This window comes from Haliotis rubra, unplaced genomic scaffold, assembly GCF_003918875.1.
Source record: "Haliotis rubra isolate DU_JTF1 unplaced genomic scaffold, ASM391887v1 Scf340, whole genome shotgun sequence".
NCBI lineage: Eukaryota > Metazoa > Mollusca > Gastropoda > Lepetellida > Haliotidae > Haliotis > Haliotis rubra.
In genome coordinates, this window is record NW_025767014.1 from 132,187 (window position 1) to 147,568 (window position 15,382).

Genomic DNA, 15,382 nt, shown 5'->3' on the forward strand with positions numbered 1-15,382 from the left:
AGAAGAAAAAAGAAACGGAGATGGCCGGATTTTAACGAATGCAAGCGATTGTTTGACCTAGGAAAATGGCGGCGATCACACAACTTCTAAGCAGATAAACAACAAAGTTTTGTCCTGTATTGTGGAATCTATCAAGCATTTCCAGATATAACGGATAAATACTTAAATAATAGTTGTCAAAGAAACAAGATTAACTCTCTGATTGCCACAACTGTGAGTTTTATATCCAGATTTTTGCATTTATTTACACACACGCAAGGCCCAAATTGCAACGTTTTTCATGCAACAGTTTCCGCCAATATTTGCAAGAATCCCTGTATTAAAACTTTCAAAGTACAGAGAAAATGCCGCAATTTGCTATTACATATAATATATTGTCTTTGTCAGAGTAATGATCGAAATGCGTCTTCAGAAATGATCAACCACGGTTCACCTGATCAATATCCTATAGCATCCAGTGTGCATTTCATTTTGCAGTTTGGGTGCGTAACATTTGTCAACTTAAAGAGATTTCTAAGTCTAAAATTATTAACAGAATATGCCACATATTTCTGACTGTGAGCACTTTAGATTAAATTTGTCTGACCTGGCTTTTTCATGAATGTCATGCTACTAATAATATCCTTAAATGAAGTTAACCACTTTGTCAGTTTTGATGATGCTATGGGTGTGAGTAGCAAGAAGATGCATGTTAGCTGATACGATTCTTCACAATACTGCAGCTAGAATGTGTAAGTTATTAGTCACATCGCCTACAGTTATGTGCAATTTGAAAGATATGTAAAGATTATGATTGATATTGAAAGCAGTTGACTATATCACGCCCAAATAGTCAAATACACTCAATATATATACTTCCACCCTAGGTACTCTACACCATACTCTATGTTATTTCACGTTTCAAAACGATTATGTTATCAAATTGCACAGGTGACATTGGTATCACCCAACATTTCTTTGTACAGCTAGAAGTTCACTGACAATTTCTTGCCACTCAGTATCAATTTTAACCTTTGTGCTCATTTTATAGGAAGGTTACCTGATTAGTTGTGAGTTCCACATAGAAGGAATTGCATAATAGTAAAAGTTTCATTCTCTACATTACATGATGTCATATTGAGGATTGTTTGGATCTTCAGAAAATGGACAAACTTCAGGCTATAAGTACATAGGATGTCACAACACACATAGCCCTCTTACCATGACTACATATCAATAGTTGCTGTCTGTATCCTGTATTAATTCAAATTTGAATCTTAATTACAAGCATACAGTTTCTTCTTCCTTACTTCAACAAATTATGTCACCAATGAGATTTTCTCCATGCATGATTTCAGTGTGTGAAAGTTAACGACAGTGTTTCGGGCATGAGGGTCAGGAGTCCTGCAAATTTGTGTTATGTCACCAGTCCTGTTCACTCTATACACCAATGACTGCACTAGCGTAGAAAATAACTGTATAAATGTGAAGTTTGCTGATGATGCAGCCATTGTTGGTCAGATGTATGATTACAAATCAGAGCGACGATACAGAGATAATGTAAAGAATTTCACATCATGGTGTACAGAGAATCTTGAAAAACTAAGCAATAAATTTGTCAGCTGGGTATTGCAAAAACATTACATGGCTTTATTATGTGGATACGATTTAATGCTGTCAAAATTACAAGGAAGTAGAAATTGGTGTCCAGACCAGAAAATAAAAAAATCTGGATTGTTCTTTGGGACAGGTGCTATTTATGGACATCAGTACAAGACTTTTGAGACATGCAATAATTTGCTTGATTTTCTGGGTGTGGCCTTGCTAACAAGTGTTTTTATCAATCACTCGAATCAGTTTTTGCTAACCATGTAACTTGCCATGCATACATGGCAGTTTAATTCAGTTATTTCTAGTTCTATCTATGGCATCATGATTCAGTATTTTCTTCTGTGACAGGTGTCAAAAAAATATTGTTGTCAGGCCAGGCTAATCAATATTGAATTAATCTATACTGCAGGCTTATTGTGTATTTTGTCATGTGGCGTGAGTGCATATTGCATCAATACATTGTTTAATCACACCACCATAATAATTCTTTCAGAAGCAGTGCGCATAACAAGCAGGGCTCGATTTAAGAGATTTTAATCCACTTACACCAGGTGCAACCTAAGATAAAAACCTAGTTGCACCAGTCAAATTCCAGTTGCACTGTTTAATGCAATATGTAATATCAGAAATATGCTACTGAATTATTTAGATGTGTTATTCAGAAGTGTACCCGCTAAAAAATTGACTCGCACCTAGTGCAAGTTAGACAAATAATTAGGTTGCACTTTGTAATATTGGGTTGCACCAGTGCAAGTAGTCGAGCCCTGACAAGTATCTATAGCTTGATTAGGGTATTGGCAATTCTGTTGTGTATTTGTTCCACTGATATTTTTGAACTAAACATGTACCATGTTTTTATGTGTTTACAACCTGTTTGACTGACACCATTTTTCAAACAAAGTTATAGCTAAAAAACCTTAAGTGAAAGGAAACAATTACCAGCCATATATCATTATTTAAGGGTCATTTTACTTGGAAACCGGTTGTTATGTTTCCTAAAGTATTGAGTCACAGATGTGATTTGGTAAATAATAACTAGCAGTTAATGTGTGTGTGTTGCTGTAGTAACCACCACTGGTAACAGTTTAATTAACGTATGTGTGTTTAGTGTAACATGAAATTATATAACAGGGTCGGTAGGTAGGGTTTACCTCTTCTTTTGTTTTAATTTTTTTTTTTTTTCATAAAATCACATATTTATGTAATATCAGGGACCAGTTTTGAAAGAAAAGAGCAAAACCAGTTTAAAATTTTAATAACTGAAGCATCAACACTTTCAACATTTATGAAAAACAACAGTAAGTGAGCACAGGTCACATATGGTGCCCCCAACATTGGGGAGTACATACTGTTGAAATAGCAAAATGTTTCGCCGTCTTTAATAAAAACGAAAACAACAGTTTAGGGTTTGTGGCGGGGACGGTCAGGAAACATTAAACACACACATATTTTTTGGCCTCTCGAATATTGGGTAATGGATGCGAATAGTGGGTAACGAATACAATAACAAGTCAACAATTGAGGTATTATTAAATATATTTAGTGAAATATTCATAAAATATTCTCTTGATATATTTTGACCATGTTGACAGTGTCAGTTTATCTTGCCAATGACCAGTGACCACATCACTGTCAAATGAAATACTTGAGAGTGTTGGCTATCATCCTATCTGGCTTAGATATGTTCCATTCCGGTTATCTTGTTTTGATAAAACAAACTCAAGTAAGAATGCTCCTTTTGTTAAATAGATATATGAATATTCAGTTCTAGTGATCACGAAGAACAAATTGAATTTATGAAGGGATATGGTTTGATTCACCAAATATGCGAAGTATATCGTAACAGCCCTATTGTTCAGCATCTACAGTGAGTTATCTCATGCATTTACAAGTATGGCGATTCATACAGTTTGCACTCTACTGTTTCTATTGATGACTTGATCATGTTGATGAGCCAGAAGGAGTACTGTAAGTAAGCAAATATCTTCACACCGAATTGCCATGGTAGCTAACTAATGCTTAGTCTCTGAATATATATAATTTTGATACATTTGTAGTAACAAATAGGGGCGGTGGGGTAGCCTAATGGTTAAAGCGTTGCGCTCGTCACGGCGAAGACCCGGGTTCGAATCCCCACATGGGTACAATGTGTGAAGCCCATTTCTGGTGTCCCCCGCCGTGATGTTGCTGGAATATTGCTAAAAGCGGCGTAAAACCAAACTCAGTCAGTCAGTAACAAATAAACCTATTAGAATGGTAAAAGAGCCCCTGAGAGACCAGAGATTAAGAGTGAGGAGATCTAGACTTGCGTCATTTAATGTTTAAGGCTTTAACATTGTACTTGCAGGTAGGGCTGGGCAGTAGGGAAAATAATATGGTTCAGGGGCTGTGAGACAGACTTGCTCTCTCTGTTTGGGACCACTTTTGGATCATCTTGTCTCGACATGGCATTGTGATCAGAAGTGTAAATACTGTTTTACATCTAGCTTACAGATATTACTAATTTGAAACATGATTCCAGATTCACTGTGCAGCAGACTTGTCCTGATGCCATTCCATGATTCACTTATTGTGTCAGGTTTCTCACCCCCATTGTTATACAACCAGAACGGAAATACTGTCCACATCAGTAGCCTAACCTGCACACTATGAACCTCACTGGGGATTTTACAGCAATATAGTTCTCAAGTGTCCTATGCTTGTAGTTAGATCTGGCTAAACAGATCAGTACTTGGAAATATTTTTGATGGGACTAATTATCAATATCAAAATTGTGTCATTGACAGTAGCTTGCATAAACTATTGTTATCAAATAGAAATTGTCATATAGACTCACTATAGACAAAGGTACATCTTCATGGGGTGTTTCCCACATGGGTACAATGTACATCTGGTGTTCATGCATTGATGTTGCTGGAATATTGCTAAAAGCGGCGTAAAACGAAACTCAGTCAGTCAGTCAGTCATTGGGTGTTTCTGAATTCTGTTCACAATGCTGTTTTTATTCATTATCCATGCATAGATGTGTCATCACTCACCAGATGGTGACTTCTTTTCTTTCTTTCTTTTTGCATTTTTGCTAAAGTTACTTATCTTTAAGATATTTATCTTTATTTGGTCGCTATTTAACTATCAGTTATCCATCTCTGTGATCTATTTTGGTAATCAGCCCCAGCTGATGTATATGAGGTTGATAGGGGTGCTTGCAAGTAGTTGTGTGGCTAAATGTGGGTCATCATGACCCAGTACATTGTGTGGCATATTGTCAACCTCTGGTTTGATGTCTGTCATCATTGACCCAGCTACATGGGCAGTGACCATTCAGGTCAGTTCACCTGACCTCTGGTCAAACCAATGAAAATCTAAATCTATACCTTGTCTGCTATGGTATGGCCATCCTACTGACTTATATATAGCTTTAAATTGAATTCCCCTTATTCATGTTGATATGAAATGAATTATCCTTTCCAAGCCAGCTTCTAGTTTTCATTTTTTGAATTGATCCATCATTATTGGTGTAACGCCAGAGCTGCATGATGTTGCTTAACACTTCTTCATATGTATCGATTCAGTGCTCCAATTTCATAATTCATGTAACAGGTTTACAACTTATCTTGGAACTTCTTTGAGTGGCATTTAGAAGTTGGTGTGATGAACAACAGGGAGAGTTCTATGGATATACAACTTCTTTATTATCAATATGAGCGACGTTTCGGTGTAACTACATACACTGTTATCAAGCAAGTGAGTGACGTTTCGGTATAGCTACAGTGAAATGTTGCTCGTATTAATAATAAAGAAGTTGTATATGCATAGAACTCTCCCGATGGTTACCTTGGAACATTTACTAGCCTGGATAATGACAAACAAAATGTAAGAATACTACCTGAAAGCCTGAATTCTACTGGCCTTTCGGGATACCTTTAACATTAGACAAACTGAAACAAGGAACTGGCTTACTGTTGGTTTGCTTTTCGGATATCATGTCTAATGCCAAGTAAGTGAGTGAGTGAGTTTAGTTTTATGCAACGTTTAGCAATATTCCAGCAATATCACGGCAGGGGACACCAGAAATGGGCTTCACACATTGTACCCATGTGGGGACTTGAACGTCTTTGGCGTGATGGGCAAACACTTTAACCACTAGGCTACTCCACTGCCCCAGATTGCCAAGAGATACCTGGGTATATCAGCATGTAATTCCAGTGTTTTGAATATAACAAGAAAGTCAGGGTGTGCTTGTAATACTGTTTATGTTCAAGAGGGTCCCTTAGGGACTGTTCATAATTTATGGCTAGTGGGGTGATGATGATTTTTATGGAATAGCATGTACAATGTGAATCTCTCTTTCTTCCCCAAATTTTAAGGTTATATTTTAAAAGTTTATTTACAAAATTGCTGCCCCCACCCACCCACTACCCACTAATTGTTGAAGCATCTGCTCATCATGCTGAAGACCCGGGTTTGATTCCCCACATGGGTACAATTCGTGAAGCCCTTTTCTGGTGACCCCGCCATGATATTGCTGGAATATTGGTAAAAGCGACGTAAATCCATACCTCGCTCACTCCACAGAACATGCAGAATTAGCTCTAGCTTAGATGTTATAACCTACACTAGAAGTGACTGCTAAATAGTTTGTTGCTGATACTGGTTGTACGCACTTCCTCTTCACGTTGATTCATAAGGATGATATTTTAATCTGATTACCCAGGTATGACTGACATTTGTGTTCCTTTTACACTGACCTGAGGAAATTTGAGAAGGAAAGTAAATTTAAGGCATGGTTGAGTTGTATGTTTTTGTTATTGTTTATACCTAAAGCTTTTGCCTGGTACCAGTCAGAACTAACTTCAGTATCTCTTTCACTAGATTTAGCATTATGCCGAATACAGAGTTAAAAATACTTGTGTACTTTGTGATGGTAAATGTCCTATATTATGAATAAACATTATATTTAGGAAGCCAAGAATATTTACATTATTAAACGGACACATGTGATAAACTGTTATCATTTTATGATTTTGTTACAAGAAAGTCTCACACTTCAAAAGCAGTATCTGAACACTGCAAGATATCCTGGAATGTATGCTTCACTGTATTAATACTATTATGTCACTTTGTCAATTGACCGCCTCTGTGGTGTAATGGTTAGAGCATCCGCCCAGAGAGCGAAAGGTCGCGGGTTCGATCCCCGACCACGTCATACCAAAAGACGTTAAAATATGGTACTTGTTGGTCCCTGCCTGGCGCTCGGCATTAATGGGTACAACAAGGACTGGTTGGCTCGGAGTCAGTATAATGTGTCTGAGTGGGGTATTCATGCTTCACTGCTGCATGGTATCTCAGTGGGCTAGCACTATAAAACCAGCTTAAGTCTGGGCTAGTACAAGCAGCCGCACATACACTTACACACGCATGCACGTCGTCATATGAGCGAAATATTCTCAAGCACGACATTAAACCCAATTTCACCTTACCTCACTTTGTCAATTACTGTCATTCAGGCAGTTAAACAGTCAATATTGTAAGAACCAAAACTTGTTATTTTTTACTCTAATGTAACTGCCATTTAGTTGCCATCCTCAATTGCATGTATAAAGGCAAACAGACAATTACTAATAGATAATTTTCCAGATTTGTCAGTGATTGTTGTTTATTGACATCAGTCCACAAGCAGGAGTCATTGTCCTTCATCAAAGGGAGGCTACTCATGGAACATCCACTGAAAAATAGCTTCTATTTAGGAAAGAATAACATTAGCAAGAGTAATTTCATCTTTTGACTACAATGATGGTGATAACACCCCTCAACATCTGTCCTTATGTTGTAACACTTTTTTCCAGAAGTGATTATGACCTGAGTCGTCAAGGTTAAAAAGAAGCCGTGCAGACTTGTCATGGACTACAATGGAGCCCAGCACTTCAGGAAGCGGATCAAGTGTCACGGTTGGAGCCGGAGGCAGGAGCATCAGGCAGTCTCTACGCACCAAAAAAGGTAGACCGAATTTTGGACCTGAGAAAAGCATTATGTGGTTATGATAAACTGGCTAAATCAACACCTGTTTCTTCTCCTTCTAAATAGTTGCAAGATTGGCCTATTGTTAAAACAATATTCACTCCCTGACTCACTTTCGTAACATACCCATGAAGCAGGGGTGTCTACAGCTTTCCTTTTTTTTCCTTTTTTTTTGGGGGGGGGGACTTCATTTTCACGAGAGTTTCATTGGGCATTCAATAAAATTTCAGGACAAAAGGGTGGGGGGGTGCACCCCCTTCTGGATCGGCCTATGTGAAGTATTAATATGCATTGGAAGGCTTATTTGATTTTTAATGAATTTTTACCAGTTTTAGTGTCCTTGATCTAATAAGTTTAAAAATGCTCCTCAGGTTCCTTAAGATTTACTGGTGGAGTATTTTTTGTAAGCACTCCTAACTTGATTGACACATGTCATTGTATCCCAATTGCATAGATTGATGCTCATGATGTTGATCACTGGATTGTCTGGTCCAGACTTGATTATTTACAGACGCCACCATATACTATAAGCTGGAATATTGCTGAATGGGGGTAAAACTAAACTCACTCACTCCTGATAACATCACAACATTATTCCTTTCAGTTTCAGGTGGTACTGAGTACCCCATGTTAGCTTGGTTAAGCTTTGTGTAAGTTTGTCAGTACACCTGTTAAACATTCAACACTTAATTTGTTTCTGTATGACAGTACATTACATTTTGCATCCTATTTTCACTTGCAGCAAAGGTGAGCTTCTCACCTACACTAAACAATGCATCGTCGTCATCCAGCAGCCAGTCTGGGGGCTTAGGGACTAGGTCTGGCCAGGGTCAACAGGCAGAGAAAAATGGCCCCACAAAGGTCAACAACAGCCAATCAGCCTCTGCCATTGGTGGCCTGCTAGGTCACCCCTTCCCCAACAAAACACAGACTCTCCGGGACCTACTGGCATCCACTCAGTTTAGTATGAAGGTATGTCTTTCCAGTAGGCGTATTTTTAAGTGGGACTTTGAGCCTGTAGTATCAGTGGAGACAGTGTGAACTTAAGATTTCATCTTGACTATCAGAAAGTGTGCCTAGCAATGCACTGAAAAAGTGAAAAAGGTTGAAATCTGGGATTCAGCTGTTTCATTTATTTTTGAACATGTAGCATCATCTCATTGGGGGTTTCAGGGGGAATAGCTGGAAGTGCTTTGACTTTCTTATAAAAAAGTTGATATAGACATGTGATTTTCAGTTTGAAGGTTTTAAGTAATTGGCATATTACAGTTTTTTTAACCTGAAAAGTGGTGTTGATAAGCCAGAAAGGCTTATTTTGGGGTAGCTAGAAGTAAATGATTGTATTACCAGGGGGTATGCACTTTGAATGAAACACCGAGAACAAGTAATGTTGGTTTAAGTTAACTCTCATCATGTACCGCATGTGCATTTGCTTCACTGTTCCATCTACTGCACTTACGCCCTTGTAATACAAACCAATCATAGCAATTTGAATTTCAAATCTCTAAAGGATGACTAGTTTGTTAGGAACATAAATTTCTTAGTGTCTTTAAGAAAAATTCAATCATGACTTGGAACGAGCTTATAATGCTTATGAAATGTAACAGACAAAACCAACCTTGTGAAAAATATTGTTGATGAAAACAAGTGTTCCTGAATTGTTTGTTTTCGATAAATTGAAATTCATCGATACATTTTCACTGCGTTTAGTCACTATAAGTCTTCGATTATTTCAATTAATCGGATCACCACTAATATTCAGTATGAAATGGTGAGCCGTTACAGTGTCTGTGTTTGCCTATGGTAGCCTCACAATCGTTTTGAACTCGAGTTTGCTGCCCCTTTTCTTTCTTGCTGAAGACAGAATTTTGTGATATAAAATTCTAAATGAACATGTCCATTTATGAAACGTTAATTTCAACTTTCAGCCACGCAAGCGGTCCAACAAGAGGAAGAGTATTGCGGCTCAGATAGCCCAGACAAAGGAGGGATGCATTGACATGACGCCAGACTCCATCCTTGTAAACACAAACCTGAAGGTACTTGCACTGTTAAAGTAACTGAGATTGATCTAGACTTCCCCATGGGCTGGCCTTACCATCCCAAGTTTTTCCATTAACTTTAATTAAAATTTCAAAAATGAAATTAAGATTGACATGTAGCATGTAAATATAATAATAGCATGCTTCTAATGCGCTGTTTTCCATGTACAACATGCTCAAAGCGCAAGACATAGTTATAACGAATGGCTTAGTTGAGGTTATCATTGTTATAACGAAGAGGCTTAATTTGTAAACTTATCCTATCTCACAACTTGCACCTCTCTCTCTGGATTCGACTTTTAGTGAAACGACTGTAAACTTTTTCCATAGGCCTCCTTGTCCATTCGCCCATGCACTCCATGCTGCTCTCCTTAATTAGCTTCCTAGTTCCTAATAAAGCTTGCAGCATGCTCCACTAATTGCCCACGTGACTACATTGAATGATCATTCTCTTTCTTGTCGCACGACTGTGTGGACGTGCTGTATATTAGGGACATTATTTCACCCTAACATCATGGGGAAAACAGATAATCAGTCAAGGAAAAGGAAAGATTGAGCTCAATGCAAGACGAATTATTTGTCCCTCAACCCTCAATCGTCTTGCAGTGACTGTATTGGACAATGTAACTGGAACAAACAATGTGGCAAGTGTAATTCACTAAAAGATGAGGATTTTAAGGCCCTTCGTGGTTTGCTCGTCGCCCTGTGGTTCAAGATGATTTTATGGACGCTTCATCAGATTATTACTTATCTGAGGACGTTCGGCACCTATTACGTACGTATCAATCACCTCCTTCCATAGCGTCAGATCATTGCCTGTCCCATCTACACTACCAGGGGACCTTAGATCGACACTATCATCATCCAGATCATCAGTACATATCCCCTCGACTGTCTCAGTTTGTTTGGAGCCTGGCCACTGCGTTCAACCAGCCAACTGTTCCCTCACAGTTCAAGGAACCGGATGACGCTGGCTACAACAGCGTCGCCAGGGGATGTTCATCATGAATCAACACTTCAGGTTTCGTCACCTAATCGCCGATCCAGATCACCACAACGATCTAGATCACCTTCACGATCCAGATCACCATCACAAACCCGATCTAGATCACCGGATCGATCCAGATCACAGTCACGATCCAGAGCACAACTACGATCCACATCACCTGATCAATCCAGATCACCTAACCGATCCAGATCACCAAACGGGTCCAGATCACAACTTCGAATCAGATCACCGGACCGATCCAGATCACAACATCGAAGTAGATCATCGGACCGATCCAGATCACCGAATGGATCCAGATCACAACTTCGAATCAGATCACTGGACCGATCTAGGTCACCTAACCGATCCAGATCACAACATCGAAGTAGATCACCTAACCGATCCAGATCAACAAATCAAGCCAGATCGCAACTGCAAACCAGATCACCTGTTCGATCCAGATCACCTTATAGATCCAGATCACGATCACAATTTCCTGTTAGTGCATCGAATCGATCCAGATCACTTTAGAAATCCAGATCATCTTACCAACCCAGGTCACCTATACGATCTAGATCACCTTACAGAGCCACTGACCAATCAGGATCACAGTACAGATGTACATCTCATGGCCGATCCTATTCAGATGGTCGAACCAGAGCTGCAATCAGAACCAGATCACCAACTAGAACTACAGCGACCCGGACTAGTTCTTCATATCATACCAGATCACCTAGCCATACTAGGGAATCCAGATCACTGGCTTACCACCTACTTCGGTACTTACCACGTCGAGATCTCGATACAGTTCCTCTACAGTGATCATTGCTCTGATGCCACTAATAGGCCTACAGTCTCTTACGATGTTCCGTCTACACGCTCTGAAAATCCTTCGACTCACTTTAGGATCATCGCTGAGTCAGGGGAACCTGATAACAATCCCACTCCTACAGCGACTCTGGATCTACATACGATGATCAGGGCCATAACCTCAGCCTGGAACCAAATACAGCCTTCTACTCCAGCCCATCCGGCTTCGGTAGCTCCTGGCTCTTCATCTGGTCCACCTCCTGAGATTGATCCAGTCCAAATAGCCATGGCTGCATCTCCCACTCACTCTGAGTTATCTACCCCTGGGGGTAGCTTTGCAGCAGTTGAGACACCTCAGGTACTCCTTTGGATTGTTGAGAAGCTCCAACTTCCCTTGAATACTTCAGCAGATGACCTGGATCACTCTTATACTCTTAGGAACCGGGATTGGTCTACCATCACCCTACCACCTCGACCTTGTATTCTGAAATTATCCAGTACACTAAATGATGGTTTCAAGAGCCTGAAACGAATTAAGGACGGATTCTCTGCTCCCAGATATAATCCGTCTACCTCTCATGTCCACGGCCTAACAAAATGCTCTACGGCTCCAACAGTTGATGAGGATATTGGAACCCTGTGTGGCAAACGAGCTGCTTCGCCTTACCTTATTAAGGAGCGAGAGTTGGCTCACATGGATTCAGCTGTGAGAAAGACATTGCCATCTATTAGTTGCGTGATTGCAGCAGTCAACGCTGTTAACACTGCTCTGGAGCATACTTACTCTGATCAAGACGCTTACATCCGAGGATGCATGACTTTAGCTCTGGACCAGTTCCAAATTGTTCTGGATCAGTTGTCTCATTTTTTGGGCTACACTCTTGCTGTTCGCCGGCGTGCACCCCTTAACATCTCTTCATGGGAGGAGCGATTTAAAACAGAACTTTTTCGCCAGCCTTGGTTTACTGACTCCTTCAATGGTAGCATCCAAGAAGTATCTATTAAAGTTGATAAAGAAACCCACTTTCAAGTCTCGATTGAACTGTTAAAGATACAGAAGTCACAGCTCCAGGACTTATTAAAACAGCGTCAAACTGCTCAGTTCACCCCTACCCATCCGGATTTACGCAATCTTTTTCGTGGCGCATCCACTCAAGGCCTTGGCAGAGGAAACAGATCTGGCCGTGGTGGTTCCACCATTCCAAGTGGCCGGGCTGTGGTCATCCAACGAACGGGTACTTCATATAATCGAGCTGGATTTCAAGGCGGTAATTCAAGCCATCTCACATTGGGCAACAGAGCCAATCAGTCAGTCTGTTGATCCAATCAGACAATTCGACAGTGGTTTGGTATATAAATCATCTAGGCTCGACAGGCTCGGCGATTCTCCCACAATGGCCACTCACTCAACATCATAGCCAGAACCAGACACATTCCCGGGGTAAAAAATGTGATCGCCGATGCCTTGTCCTGATCCAACCGACCGTCCCCGACAGAGTGGAAGTTACTACCCCAGATCTTTCCGTCAATGATCTACCCGTTATCACAGCCTCAAATAGAACTGTTCGCCACATGGTTCGTCAACCTAAGAAGCCTGGCAGAGCCAAACCAGGTACTGCTTCCCAACCGGGACGACCTACTTCTTCACCCTCACTCGGAACTGCGCCATGGGTCACCTCAGACCCTCAATCAACATGTTTGGCGCATCTTCAGAGGTCTCTCATAGCTAATGGCTACTCCCGCCGAGTAGCCACAGCTATCACTTCAGTGCATCGTACTTCGACCCGTTCTTTGTACAACAACAAGTGGAAGAAGTATGAAGACTATTGCAAGGTTAGGGGAATTGCATCTCCCACTTCCACCTCGGCTCAGGTCGTTCCTGAGTTTCTCCAGCATCTCTGCACTACTAAAATACTCAAGGGTACTAAGTTAGCTACCTACTTAGCTGCCATCAACTCGGTTTTGGCTACCACCACGGGCACAAAGATTTCCACTGTTCCCGAGTTGCAGAGTCTACTACGCTCCTATAGACTCTCTGACCAGTCCAGGAAGTTCAGACCTCCGGCCTGGGATCTCTCCGTCATCCTTCGTCATATGATTTCTACAGATTATGAACCTTTAGAAGACAAGGACTGCGTACAAGTGACATTCAAGACATTCTTCCAGGTAGCTATCATGGAAGGTTGCTTCTGGTGTTCTGATACCGTCTTCTCTTCACATTACCTGCGAGACCTGTCTGTCACGGATGTCCAGGGACTACACCAGTTCAGACCTCTTGTACTGGCTCAGCAGCTTACATCGGCCCAACAACGCAGATGAGGGACGGTTCCGCATTCGCGTTACTGCTTCCTTGCATATACTGAATAAAAGTTGAACTGGATCTCAACCTTTTGTTCTCATTATATGGGTTTAAGAACTACTTCACTTGGCCTCTATACAAAGGCATCAGAATACAGCCACCTAGCGTGGCCCTACAGACCTGAGGCACAATCAGTATGACGATGCAGAGGTGTTCGACATTCACGCTTACTGACCTCTACTCCACGGACCAGTTACATCAGTGAAGTGTGACACTCCCGAATTCCAGTGGATTTCGTTGCATTCTGCCTCCAAAGTTGTCAGGCACATCCTTTGACAAAGGAGTGAGGGTCAATTTGATGCTGCTTGAACAGAACGTTAAACCTTGGAGATGCTGAGTTGTGTTTCTCTTTCACCCCCCTTGGTCGGTGTCTGGGGGGGCCTTCTTGAAGCAGGGGCTGGCCCGATTCTAGTCGCAAGACTTTAATTACGGGGGTACCTTGTAAATCGTGGCGAGGCGTGGCCTACTTGCCGAGTTGCATCCCATGTCTTGTACAAGGTTGCGGCCGAACACCACATCGCTCGGGAGCACCCATCTCCCTGGGAGTCTTTGTTCTTAGTAATCCAAGGGATTCCGGAGAACCCACTACAAGCATAGGAGTTGCACGCATGCGTAACAGGCCTCCCTTGTACATCGCTATCTACGGTTGTCATCAGTCCACACAGCTCCAAGACCAGCTGTTCGCACTGTCCAGACAGAAGGGTAATCTGCGGCCCGCTGTCCAACCATCGGATAAGTCGTGAGATAGGATAAGTTTAAAAATGTGGAAATTTTTATATAAATTGTATATTTATATACTTATCCTATCTCACGCGATGGGTGCCCGCCCGGCCTCCCCACTACTCAGATTACAACGTTGGCTCCAAGATGAGAATGATCATTCAAGGTAGTCACGTGGGCAATTAGTGGAGCATGCTGCAAGCTTTATTAGGAACTAGGAAGCTAATTAAGGAGAACAGCATGGAGTGCACGGGCGAATGGACAAGGAGGCCTATGGAAAAAAGTTTACAGTCATTCCACTAAAAGTCGAAGCAAGAGAGAGAGGTGCAAGTCGTGAGATAGGATAAGTATATAAATATACAATTTATATTAAAATTTCCAAATTTTAAGTTTAATTTCAGGGCTACAGATAAGGGGTGTACAGGCGTAATGTACGCCTCAAAATCAATTAAGTACGACATGATATAAGATTTCAAGCGTATCGTGTACGCACATAAATACGTTTGTACGTCTAACATTTAATTTCCGTGCGTATCGTGCAAATGGAAATCTATTTCGGATAAATACTTGTCAATTTTCTTTTGCGAAACACGATTTGACACATGAGGAAACCCCGACAGTAGGAATCCCTTGCGTTGCCATGCAACGATATGCGTCACTATTTTTCGATTGGCTAAAAACTACACTGTTCCTATTTATATCCAGTTGGACCTGACATTTCGCGCATCACACGGTCGCTCAGTTATTTCTCACGCAATCTTCAAATACCAATACATGGTTGGAAATAGTGATCGATGAATCGTCCAGACAAACCACATCACCAACTCGCTCACACAAAAACATGTCAGTACTCCT

General features: G+C 40.9%; 1 protein-coding gene across 2 annotated transcripts in view; it reads left to right on the forward strand.

Moving 5' to 3' along the window:
• Window positions 1-66: 66 nt before the first annotated feature.
• Window positions 67-15,382, forward strand: part of LOC124284638 (putative Polycomb group protein ASXL2) — a 28,412-nt gene continuing 13,096 nt past the window's right edge. Inside the window, exons 1-4 of one of the 2 annotated variants that reach the window (XM_046720743.1) lie at window positions 67-213; window positions 7,437-7,587; window positions 8,351-8,580; window positions 9,537-9,647. In XM_046720743.1, the coding sequence (XP_046576699.1) occupies window positions 7,500-7,587; window positions 8,351-8,580; window positions 9,537-9,647 (429 nt within the window). In that variant the 5' untranslated portion in view covers window positions 67-213; window positions 7,437-7,499. The remainder of the gene's footprint in view (window positions 214-7,436; window positions 7,588-8,350; window positions 8,581-9,536; window positions 9,648-15,382) is intronic. The other variant, XM_046720744.1, reaches the window with a different exon arrangement.